The sequence below is a fragment of the Pistacia vera genome, unplaced genomic scaffold (assembly GCF_008641045.1).
Source record: "Pistacia vera cultivar Batoury unplaced genomic scaffold, PisVer_v2 Contig631, whole genome shotgun sequence".
Taxonomy (NCBI): domain Eukaryota; kingdom Viridiplantae; phylum Streptophyta; class Magnoliopsida; order Sapindales; family Anacardiaceae; genus Pistacia; species Pistacia vera.
Genome location: NW_022196481.1, coordinates 34,618 through 47,110, shown reverse-complemented (window position 1 = coordinate 47,110; position 12,493 = coordinate 34,618). Strand labels below are relative to the sequence as shown.

Genomic DNA, 12,493 nt, shown 5'->3' with positions numbered 1-12,493 from the left:
TATGTCTCTGTAAGGCTATAGAAGCGGGTAAGGGAAACATCGTCCTCTGACTGTAACTCTTTCCACAAATCTGTCTGTGGACGAACTCCCGCTATGATAAGAGTTTGAACAGACTCTTCGGGAGTATGAGCTACTTTATGGAGTTTCCTATGGAACCTGTCGATGTAAGATTGGAGGGATTCATCCCTCTCTTGCCTTATGTTGTTGAGGTAGCTCAAAGGCATTGAGAACTTCCTGTTTGCTTGGAAGTGTCTCAAGAATGTCGAACTCATCTGATTCCACGAGCTGATTGATCCCGCCGAGAGCAACATGAATCATCGCTTGGCATGTGAAGTTAGAGTTACTGGCAAGCAACAACATTTTGTCAAGTCAGAAACTTGGTGAAGTTCCATCAGGTCGTTGAATTCGTACAAATGATCATGCGGATCAGAATTCCTATCAAACACCCGCATATTAGGCATTCTGAATCTGGATGGGAGAGGGGTGGCTAACACAGCTGGAGAAAAGGGAAACGCCTCTGTGACCTACCCTCGCTCATTTTGCTAAGCCTTTAGCTGATCCAGAGCTTGCTGCACCCCTTAATCTGAGGCAGCGGAGCCATCTAGGGATTACTTTCCCCAACGCAGGTTCGACCCTCGCGGTTGCGGTTGAGGAAAGTCCAAAGGTCAGATTCCTCCTCACCTCGGCTGACAGTTTCGACCGCTCTTGACACACACTGGCTAGAGTCGTGCGATGGCGTTGACTGGTTAGAGGAACCTTCCCGACCTCCGCGGTAGTGCAAACCGACTTGCGGACGGTGGGAACTTCCCGCGTGACGACGATTAGAGTCGTCATTTTGGCGATAATGAGAATCTCCCCGCTTTGCACTTTTGTGGGAGTGCTCGCGAGATGTGGCACGGGACAGCTCAGGCCGCGACATGTCACCGAGTCTTTCCGCCACGGGTTTTCTACCCGGGGTGCGGTCGGTGTTCGCTGGTCCCTCGGAGCCTTTAGGTCAGTTGTTTGCCACCTGCTTTCCCTTTCTTTGGCGCGCTGTAGTGCGCGCTGCACGGGCTATCGCCCTTTTCCGCGCTTTCATGCGACCTGCAGACGTTTTTGGCGGTGGCACCGCCTCATTTGATTCAGATGGCATGACCCGAGCCAAGCAGTCCAGCCTTTTGTTGACCGTTTGGAGAGTATTGTTGAACCTCTCCAGGTAGCTCATGATGGCTGGATCAAGCCGTGAGCTTGAAGGGATATCCCCCATGAGATTTTGCGGGACTGGGGGCATTTCGGAAGAAATGTCTTCTTGTACCTGGGGGATCCTCACCATGATTGGTTCGCTCAGATTCGAATCAGCGAGTCATTTGCTTTTGTGGGACCGATTAGTCAGAGATCCTCCTGATAAAGGACGAATACTAAATCAGGCCCTCCTAACGCCAAACTGTTGATGCGGGATTTTGACACCAACTAAACGCACGTGGGAAATGCAGAGCTGACTCAGAAGACACACGTGTATGAGGCTATTAAACTGAATAAAAGATGAAGAACAGTATTTAAAGTGGTTCAGATGCTTAAGTAAGCGAATCCTACGTCCACTGGTATTGTATTAATATATGAGATCAGGTCGCATTCAACGAGCTGACTTACAAGAGATTACAAGAGAGAGAGAGAGAGAGAGAGTATATGCTATTCCAGGGAAAAATTAGTTAATCCCACAAGCGGGAGAGGAACCCTCTATTTATAGTGGGATGAGTTATGGTAGTGGTCACTAAATCTGTGAGTGGGTCAGGTTGCTGTGCAAATCCTTCCTTGCATCCCGTTGTTCACTTGCTCGAGTGATTTACTCGATGTGTGCAGGTATTGGACACGTGGATCTTCTCCAGCCTTTCACCAGTCTGGCGAGCACCCACTGCACTGGCAGGAGCATGCCGCTCACGTCAACATGCGACGTGGCTGCGTCTGAATGGCTATAAGACTTACCTAAGCTCTGACCGCTTATGCTGATATGGTTCTGCCTCAGCCCTACTTTTCCAGGCATAAGAAAGCACAACACTACTGTTACATTATAGAGTTGATTATGAACCGACACATTAAGAGTTTTCCATAAATTCATTAACAAAGACCTTCAATGGAGGTTTTTAATGCAATTGCCCAACAATGGTGTATTTATTCTTTACAACAATATACAGTTGGCCAGGAAGCTCAGCCACCTGACTTTTCTCAACATTCAATATCTTGTCAACTAAAAGCAAGTAATAACACATCTCCAAAATTGCTTTAAATCATTTACTAAAGCCTCAAAACACCAGAATTAATACATTAAAACTGAGATCACAAACTCAAAACCTTTGATCTGGTTTCGAATTTATGAGTAGAAACTAATCATACTTGTCTCTCCATGTTTTCACCAAAAAGAAGACCCAAGAAAGCGCCAGTAAAAAATCCCCAATTACCTGCCTTGGCCAATCCCATGCCAAATCTTCAAGCTTTCTCTCAAAAGCAATCCTCCAAACAGCCATTGATACATGTAAAAGAATGCACCCTTTAGCGAAAAACCACTGGAACTCCATGTCCTTAACAGAGGCCACCATCAGCAGCAAAAATCCAACAACAAATAGAAGCAAACCCGCAAAAGAATTGGAAATCTGGAGCAACAATTCATCATGAGGGGTTGATCCTGAAAGCCTTCTAGCCGTCTCAACACCCAAACCAAAGACATATGTTTCTTTAAGATAGAACATTATTAAGGATCCGCATGTTATTGCAAACAATGAATGGAGAACGCAGATCACAGAGAAGATATATGAACCCATCAAGTCAACTCAATGAACAAGCTTTACCTCACTTGTTATGATGATCTCCTTCTACTCATACTTTGATCCAAAAAGTTCTTTGAAAAAAAAAAAAAAAATGAACCCGCCGAGGAAGTAAGAAAAAGTTTCAAGAATCTACAACGTGAGGCATAATGTAAGAAGAATGAAAAGTCAATAGAAGACCAAGTCTAATCTAAGTTCCAACCAGAAACCAACTGTAATCCTGATGATCTTGTTCGTGCTAAAAGAAGATATAAAATAAAGAATTAATGCAATGCATTGTCTTGATTGGGAGTTTCAATGAGAGGGTAATTGAATTGAATAAAGATAAAAAGAGGAATCTGATCTGGAAACTGGATTGAAGATCAAGAGAGCAAAGAGGGAAGGGGTTTATTGGGATGTGTGTTTATGGCAGTTGGGTTTGGCGGGTTTTGTGAAATTTGTCGGTTATTATATTCTATTACTTAAAAAGACAGAAATTATTGAAACCATTTTCAAGAATATTTTGGACTCTGTTGTGAGATCAACATGAATTATGTAAAGATATCAATAGTTATATTGAGTAACTTTTCTTGAGTTAAAAATTTAGTTAATACAGAAGAAATTATTATTTCTAAAATTTGTGACCATTGATTGAAAATTAAGGAAAGGAAAGGAGATAAATCGATTTTTCTCTTTCAAAATTCATTGCTTCCAAATATAATAATGGAATATGTTTTTATCATTCATCTAAATATAATATTCATCAAATAAAAGGAAAAGGAAAGGAAAGTGAATTATATTACTGCCAAATTAAATCATAATATTTATTGTGTTTGAATGTAGACACGGTCTAGCTAAAGCTTTAACAATTCCTATCGGTGCCTGTTTTAATCAAGAAGCTTTGATAACATGTAATTAATATATTAGGGTTATTTGACCTTTTCAGTTTATACAAGTTGAGTATCTATCTATAGTTATTTCTTTTGGCATCAACAAATTTCTTCGAATTGGTCATAAATCATCTACTTCCACTGACTAGACTATGTGCTAAATCAAATTTCTTTTTAACTAAAGAATTATAATCCCATTTTGAACGGACAAAAATGAAATTATACATATGCATGATTTGTATAGGCCAAATCTTAAATCAAATAAAACTGAGGAGTGACCCCAAATTTTAATTGAATACGGAATAGCTTTGAATGGAACCTGAACCTACTTTTGTTTGTGCCCACTTGCTCATAATTAATATTTATTTCTTTTCTTCCTTCGTTAACCTCTTAACAATTATTCCAGGGCTCGTTTAGCTGTAGCTTTAATTTTGCATTATTAGCATTATCAAAAACTTAATACACAATATTTTTAACGTTACTTTTTTTGGGTATCCCAATAAATCCAAGATTTGGAGATATCCAATAAATTCGTATAATTGTATATGCATTTATATTCGCCTTTATCCAAATGTCAAAATCGGATAAATATTCAAATTTGTGGTGAAATCTGTTAATCTAAAATAATTTTAAGTATTAATGAAGTTTATGCAAAGTAATAAATAAATAGTTAGAGTTGAATTTTGGTGTAACTAATGCAACATTAAATCCATATTTTAATTGGGAGCACAGTTGCTTAGCTTAATTAGGTGTAGGTGGAGCTGCTAGAATTATGAATTTTAAAGGGAGTTGGTTCATCTAACTATATATATCAATATATGTGTATACTGAAGCGTAAACGTTTAACATCACATTAAATTAATTTCACAAACTCCTCAAATAATAAACATGTTTGATTTATCAGTAATTTGTTGAGGTTAAATAAAAATATGAATGGAGGACCACAATGAAGACCAGGTCCATATACTTTCCCTATTTGAATAAATCAAAATCTCTTTACGAAATTTACTAAAAACTTTATGTAATTTATATAATCAATAATCTCTTTTAAAATAAAAAACTGCATGAACTAAATAAAGGTTTTTGAGTTGATAATTAAAACTAAGTGGATATATGAATACAGTAATACTACGTTTACCGAGTAAATTACTGATTTTCACATACCGATGCACTTGCCCAATTCTCAAAATCTCAAATTTTAACTTAATCAGTATGTCAAATCGGTACCTTAATCGGTAACTCAAGCATTATTGATATGAATATGTGATCGAGTGTGGTCAAAGTTTTGTAACAAACCATTGGTGTGTTCACCACGTAGTTTAGAAAATAAAATTATCTTGACCTTTTTTACATTCAAAAGGAGCAACAGTATTTTCGATGAAATAGTAATTGAGAAGTTGTTAGCATAACGGCAAATCAACGACCTCAATTCAGCTTCACTTTTGAAACCCAAACCAAACTATACTCAATGTTTGAAACTCCCGTCTAGATAGAGAAAGTGGATTTGTTATGTTGACTCAGAACCTCTGCTTTGCCGGCAAAGGCCGTCTCTATAATATATAATAAATTTCTATTTGTCTGTGTTAATTGCAAGTGTAATTATGTTTACGCGTTCAACAGTCCCAAACCCCTCCTCCTCTCTTTCTTGCTGATTAAGTCTTCCTTTCTCAATCATTTTTAACTTTTCATTATAATTTAATCATTTTTTTCTTGTTTTTGTAGTCATTTTTTGCTATATGGTTTCTCAAATGTCCTTTGAAGATTGGTCTTTGAGTTGATTCTTGTTTATGGAGATTCAAAAGGGTGGAGTTTTAGCAAGTTTAGGACTGGGTTTAGTTTGTTTGTGAAGGAGAAAGTGTTGATTTTTTCTGGGTTTATTTCTAACTTCTTTGTTTGGAACCATGGGTGGTTTGTGTTCTAAGCCTACACCTGTTGAAGACAGCCGCGAGAGTCCAAGAGAGAGACTTCATCAAAAAGGGTCATTGAATAAGCATGTGAGTTCATCCAGAAGGGAGGAGATTGTTGGATCAAAAGATAGACTTGAGAATAATGATGTCAAGGTTATGTTGATTGACAAGAAAGTCAATGGTTCCAACCGCTATTACGATAATCATGGGATTGAGACGATAAATATTGATGATCAAATAGAGAGAAAAAAGATGATTCAGGAACAAATTGAGAGAAAAAAGATGATTGATGATCAAATTGAGAAGAAGAGGATTGAAAATTGTCAAGTGACTGTAATTAATCATCCTAGCATGGGGAGATTGCCTAAAGCAGCAGAAGCAGAAGAGTTGGCGGCAGGGTGGCCGTCTTGGCTTGCTGCGGCGGCTGGTGATGCCATCAAGGGATGGATACCACGACGTGCAAATACGTTTGAGAAATTGGATAAGGTTTGTTTCCTTCTTGACTTTATGCTCTATTTGCTTTCATTTTGTTTTGTGAAGTGCGAAAATTGCTATTGCTAGATGAATGCATTCACTAAATCTTATTTATTCTTTGAAACATCCTCTGTAGTAGATTCGATTGTGATTGCATATGGCTCACCAGACATCATGGTATTTTGATCTTGCAGATTGGCCAAGGAACTTACAGTAGTGTTTACAGGGCTCGGGATGTCATTCATGATAAAATTGTTGCTTTGAAAAAAGTACGGTTTGATAAAAATGATCCTGAGAGTGTCAAGTTTATGGCTAGGGAAATTGCTATTCTTCGCAAACTTGATCATCCAAATATAATTAAATTGGAAGGCTTGATCACATCCCAGACAGCTTGCAGCTTGTACCTTGTTTTTGAGTATATGGAACATGATCTCATGGGACTCGCATCACTTCCTGGCATGAAGTTCACAGAGCCTCAGGTATTCTTACAATCTTTTTTGGAAGTTCTCCGGACTTTGGCTGTTCTTCAACGGGATTTTCATTTACTACTGTTGATTTAAAAAAAAATATAATTATGCTGCAGATTCAGCATGGGAGCCGCAGTTTCCTTAATTTTGCAATTGGATTGTTGTATTTGTGTCCTTGTATAGTAGTTTCTAAAATTCTCATGTTAATTTGTTTTTCGTTAGGTTAAATGCTACATGAAGCAACTGCTAAGTGGACTTGAACACTGTCACAGCCATGGTGTTTTGCATCGTGACATAAAGGGTTCAAATCTTCTTATTGACAATAATGGTGTCTTAAAGATTGCGGATTTTGGCTTAGCAACTTTTTTCAATCCCAAGGATAGCAGTCCAATGACCAGCCGCGTGGTGACTCTTTGGTATCGGCCACCTGAGCTTTTGCTTGGAGCCTCCCATTATGGAGTTGCAGTAGACTTATGGAGTGCTGGTTGCATTCTTGGGGAATTATTCACCAGGAAGCCTATACTACCTGGGAAAACAGAGGTACCATGCCTAGGAATCCATTTTGCGTCTTCATGCATCACACTGAAACATGTTGATTTTATGCCCAGAATAGAAAAGCAGAAGTAACTGAAAAAGCAAACACCTAGATTAGTATTGATGAGTACTTGATAAGTTTGGTTGGTGTATTTGTAAATGGACACATGTTTGGGCAGTGAGCTTTGCATGTTTATTTTACAGAAATAGGGATCATGAAGCATTAGGACATCGCCTATGCAACACTGTTCTCTTCTCTTCCTTGTCCTTGACCTCTTTTTCTTCCACATATATATAAATGATGCCAGTAAATTGAATCATATATACCTTACAGGTTGAGCAGTTGCATAGGATCTTTAAACTATGTGGATCACCATCGGAAGATTATTGGAGAAAATCAAAATTACCTTATTCAACAGTGTTCAAGCCTGTACAACCTTATAGAAAGCGTGTTGCAGAAACATTTAAAGACTTTCCTGCAACTGCTTTGGGGCTTATGGAGACATTACTGTCCGTAGATCCTGCTCTTAGAGGAACTGCAGCTTTTGCTCTTAACAATGAGGTATGCTGATTATTTTTCTTGGGGTTGTAGTAAAATAGTTAATTCAATAGATACAGACGACTTCTGAATAATGTGAAAAACTGGTGTAGTATGAAAGACATAAGTAGCAGTGTCTTTTAGAGTATTTGAAAGAGATTTTAATGAATGTCTTTTTCACATGTATGAATATTGTATTTTGATCCAGGACTGCGCCCTCAAAGTCTTCTTGTATTGCCTCTATGTTGAGACTTCATTGGCTTGATGTTCTGATTGTAATTTTATTTTTGCAACAGTTCTTTACAACACAACCCTTTGCTTGTGATCCTTCAAGATTGCCCAAATATCCTCCCAGTAAAGAGATTGATGCCAAATTGAGGGATGAAGAACTTAGAAGGTACATGTTGTATGGTTGATTGTTTTTCACGTTTAGAATCATCAGTGTTTAATTTTCAGCTAATAAATAGTTTCTGAGTTTACAGTTTAGTGTAGCAGCATTAATCTTTGGAAGAAACCCATTATCTAGTCAAATTATAATACTTTAGTTCATTAATTCTCACAGGCAAGTAGCAGCGGGAGGCAGGGGCCATAAGATTGACCTCGAAAGTAGCAGATCAAAAGAATCTTGGGCTGGTCCAGCGGCTACTTCCAATGCTGAGGTAGCCTTAATGACGCAGGTAGTTACAAAGAGGTTTTGATTTCGGCTTGGCATTGATTGCCTCCCATGCCCAATATTTTTTCCACGTCCTTCAATTCCCCAAATTCTTCAAATCTACCTAGTCTAGTCAGTAGCATTAGATCTATAGTAGGTGAAAAAATATCCCAATGTTTTCTTTTCATCATTGTTTTCGTCTCTTTTCTTGACGATAGTATTTTGGCCTCTTATTACAGAGAGGACTTCATTCCAGTACAAAGGGCAGAAATGAGATGTTCATGTCTCGTAAGGAGGCTGCTTTTGCTGCCAATAAACAAACTCAAGGTTTACAAGAACCGAGTACTGATTTCTATGGGCATCAACGGAAGAAAGTTTCGCATTCAGGGCCATTGGGTCATGGGGCTGCCTGGGAAAAAGTTGGAAAAAGACCTGATATTCCTCCAACAGTTTCAACCAGATCCAACTTATCGACACTATCTGGTCTCGTAGCAACCAGAACCGGATCAACTGAAGATTTTCGAGAAAATTCTGGTTGTTCACAGCAAGGAGCAGTAAGACCAGTAGGGAGGTCTCAAGGATCATTTAGGGAGTTGTCTACAGGAAAGCAGGACTGTAGGCAGAGCATTCGAAAGGTTGGAGAATCTCCTCAGGGCGGGGTTGGAAACGGCATTGTTAAGGAAGCAAGTCTGGTTAGTTCTTCGTCATTTTTCTCTGCTTTAAAATGTCCTAAATTTTTAGTATTACTGTTCTCAAGTACACATATCATTAGGCTGCTTTTTCCATGTTTCCCTGGTCATGCATTGCACAAGTGTATAACTTTGGCTTCAAACTTCACCATTTATAGGCCTAATACTTTTGTGTTCTTATACAAAATTTTCTCCAGCATGGTCGTGGACCCAGGGGAAACAAGATTTATGTTTCTGGACCATTACTTCCATCACACAATGTTGATCAATTGCTTAAAGAGCACGATCAAAAGATCCAAGAATTTGCTCGACGAGCACGACTTGAGAAGAAGACAAAACCTCCAAAAACACATGCTCAGGGAATTCAACCACCAGACAACTCAACTTTCGTCTCAATGACCAGAACTTGATAGATGTCTAGTAAAATCTACAATCCTCTCTAGTGGCAGAACAAGAATAGTCAGCTATGCCCAGAGAGCTAATTAACTTGGAATGCTTTTATGTACAGTACCTTTACCCCCACCCCCATTTCTCCCCATGTTTTCTGTATCTGGTAAAGAGGTATTAGTGTCTTTGTAGGAAAAAGTTTCTGCAATTCAAAATTTCACATTCTAGTACCAAAAGTAGAATGAAATGTATCCAAATTTTTTTATAACCTATAATAAGAGTCCTAGTTTACAATGCTTATATGCAATATCTGACGACTTTTTTTAAAAAAAAAATACTGTACCATTTTTGGATTTGTTGAATTGAAATATTTGGTCCAGGAAGAAATAGGCCAAGACCTTGATGCATGCAATCCTTAACTGCAGAAAGAACAGGACAAATCACCAACTAAACCAATTCCCGCATGCCAGCTAACTTTTGTTGTTAACCTTAGGAACATTGAGAAAATTTTCAGATGTTCTGTCGACAGTTATCTGTCTTCTTGTATTGTGCCTGGAGGCTTTTATGGAAACTTTTAATCTGTATAGATATAAATGTTGAAAAATGGATACTTTACTCTTTAGGATTGTGTTATCTTAGACGTGGATTAGATATAAAGATGTAAAAAAAGAGGAACTTAATTTTTCTTTATTAAAAAATCTCAGCAGTGAATTAACAATCTGTGCATAACGTAAACATATTTCAATAGTGATCATCAACTTATAGGGTTTTTGCCAATCAAAACTGAAATTTTATTCTGTAGTATATATGGGCTACATAAATAAAGCAGAACAAAAATCTTGGACAAAATGCAAGTAACTAATTGGTTATTCCTAGCCCATATGATCAACACAGGGTCACCTTCCTTCTAGGATGACATCTGAACCGGACAGAGATGCAGAAGAAGAAAAAGTCTGGCGAATTTCATTAAATGTTGGGTGTCCTGTGGTGCTACCAGAGTTCCACTGCACCCTCATTGCAGTTGCATCTATTCTCTCCTCTTCAGGCTGAGTGCCTTCAACCGGCCCCTCAAACATCTTCACAACTTGCCTCATTGCTGGCCTCATGTTTGTGTCCGGATGTGAACACAACAATCCCAAATTAAGCACTCTTTCTACTTCCTCATTGCTATAACCATCCTGAGCTTTTAACCGATCATCAAGGGCATAAAGCAATTCACCTCTCTCCGTTAGCCTCCACAACCAATCAAGTAAGTTTGGTTTCCCATCTTCAATAGGTCTTCGTCCACAAACCACCTCTAGAACCAAGATGCCAAAGCTGAACACATCAGTTTGAGTTGAGGCTCGCCCTGTCCTAACCACTTCCGGTGCCATGTACCCAGCAGTTCCAATCACTTGGGTTGTGGTAGCTAATTGTCCACGATGATGCATTCTGGCTAAACCAAAATCCCCCAATCTAGCATTCATATATTTATCAAGTAACACATTGCTTGCCTTAATGTCCCTATGCAAGACCTGAGATTCCCATCCTTCATGTAAATAAAAGATTCCAGAAGCCACATCTTTCAAAACCTTGATCCTCTCTTCCCAACTTAATGTCAAGCTCTCACCACAATCAAAAATCCTTTTGTCCAAACTTCCGTTCTCCATATAATAATATACCAAAATCAAGTTTTCTTTCTCTTTCTTACACCAGCCTTTCAATCCGACCAAATTTTTGTGCTTCAGTCTGCCTAAACTTGAAACCTCAGCCAAAAATTCTCTCATCCCATTCTCACTCTCAAGAGAGATTTTCTTCAAAGCAACTTCCACTCCTTGATATTCCCCTTTATAGACCTTTCCATTCCCTCCAGACCCAATTACATTTTCTTGGGAAAAACCTTTTGTTGCTGCATAAATCTCTTGATAACCAATTCTATGTGGCCAATACTCTAATTCCCAATCTTCAATTTCTTCTTCCTTATTCTCCTTTTTCTTATTTCTCCCCCGCTCCAAAATTACATATATCACAACTCCACATCCTATAACCAACACACAGCCAACACTAACCCCAATAACAAATCCTTTTGATCGAAACACCAACTCTTTTGGAAGCACAAACGATGGTAAATTTGTTGTCACCAAAGCGTCACCAATAGAAGAATTTGAATTACTAAAGCTCCAAGCCAAAATCTTATGACTCTCAACCAGCTGTCCAGTTGCTGCTGTGAAACCCACGTACATTTCGTTGAAAAAAAACTCTGAAAGATTAAGGAACTCATTTATCAAAGGCCTATTTGGCCTTTTACTCCCTGCCTTAGCCATGGAAACAGTAACCCTTGAATTATTGTAATCAATCCAAACTTGATAATTCTCACCATTATTAAGCTTCAATTCTTTAAACTTCTTATCATCTTCCCCCTCCCAAATCCCCGCATCATTTGAAGCAAAAGATGTGAGTGAATTTACATCAAGACCAACATGGTTATCATTGATATCTTTAAATTCTTGGTTCTCAAACACATCAAACTCAATACCAAAAACATGGTTGTCCGGATGTCCATCATTGGTCAAGTTAAAGAGACCCAGATGCTGAGCCGAGCTGGCACCTTCTATACCAGTAAAGGGAAGGAACACGAAGACAAAGCCATGGCCAGGCAACTGATGCCTGTAAGGGGCAATGGAGAAAATGAAGGAAGTAAAGAAGGGAAGTGGTGTAGATAAGTTGGATTGTTTTGTTGGGATCTTCGAATAGTACAAAGCACGTCCTATAGAGAAAGCGGTTCTATTGGTGAGAGAAAGAATTGAATCTTGAACTGTAGCATTGCCATATGTATGGAGATTGGTGGAATTGAAGTTAGTATTGAAAATGAATTCAAGAGATAATGTTAAATTGAAAAGAAGTGGAATTGTAAAGATCCAAAGAAGAGTTTGTGGAGACATTGGAGAGACAGAAGATCTTGTTCATGAAGATCATACAACAACCATCATAGCTTAACTGAAAGGGAAAGTCTACTTTTGACAGCTGACATTTTAGCTTAACCTTTGATCTAAAACTAGTTGTACAGTGATATTTTAGAAATGTTCATTAAAAGGTTTTTGGCTTTTGAGAGATTCGGGTTCCTTGGTCATGTCATGGGTTATCTGAATATTAAACGTGTTTAGGCGCCTACAGTATTGGACCATGAAGTAATGTTTCC

At 38.4% G+C, this 12,493-nt stretch overlaps 3 protein-coding genes across 3 annotated transcripts; 1 reads left to right on the top strand and 2 right to left on the bottom strand.

Moving 5' to 3' along the window:
- Positions 1 to 2,137: 2,137 nt before the first annotated feature.
- LOC116111373 lies at positions 2,138 to 3,184 on the bottom strand. The gene has a single exon (XM_031397573.1). The coding sequence runs from the start codon at positions 2,793 to 2,795 to the stop codon at positions 2,361 to 2,363; it is 435 nt and encodes a 144-aa protein (XP_031253433.1). The 5' UTR covers positions 2,796 to 3,184; the 3' UTR covers positions 2,138 to 2,360.
- Positions 3,185 to 5,503: 2,319 nt separating this feature from the next.
- LOC116111372 (probable serine/threonine-protein kinase At1g54610) lies at positions 5,504 to 9,574 on the top strand. Its single transcript, XM_031397572.1, has 8 exons — positions 5,504 to 6,060; positions 6,243 to 6,527; positions 6,738 to 7,055; positions 7,384 to 7,611; positions 7,884 to 7,984; positions 8,150 to 8,264; positions 8,479 to 8,931; positions 9,126 to 9,574. The coding sequence occupies exons 1-8, from the start codon at positions 5,569 to 5,571 to the stop codon at positions 9,336 to 9,338; spliced, it is 2,205 nt and encodes a 734-aa protein (XP_031253432.1). The 5' UTR covers positions 5,504 to 5,568; the 3' UTR covers positions 9,339 to 9,574.
- Positions 9,575 to 9,974: 400 nt separating this feature from the next.
- LOC116111329 (probable L-type lectin-domain containing receptor kinase VII.2) lies at positions 9,975 to 12,236 on the bottom strand. Its single transcript, XM_031397528.1, has one exon. It carries the CDS (start codon positions 12,234 to 12,236, stop codon positions 10,212 to 10,214), a length of 2,025 nt encoding a protein of 674 aa, XP_031253388.1. The 3' UTR covers positions 9,975 to 10,211.
- Positions 12,237 to 12,493: the final 257 nt, after the last annotated feature.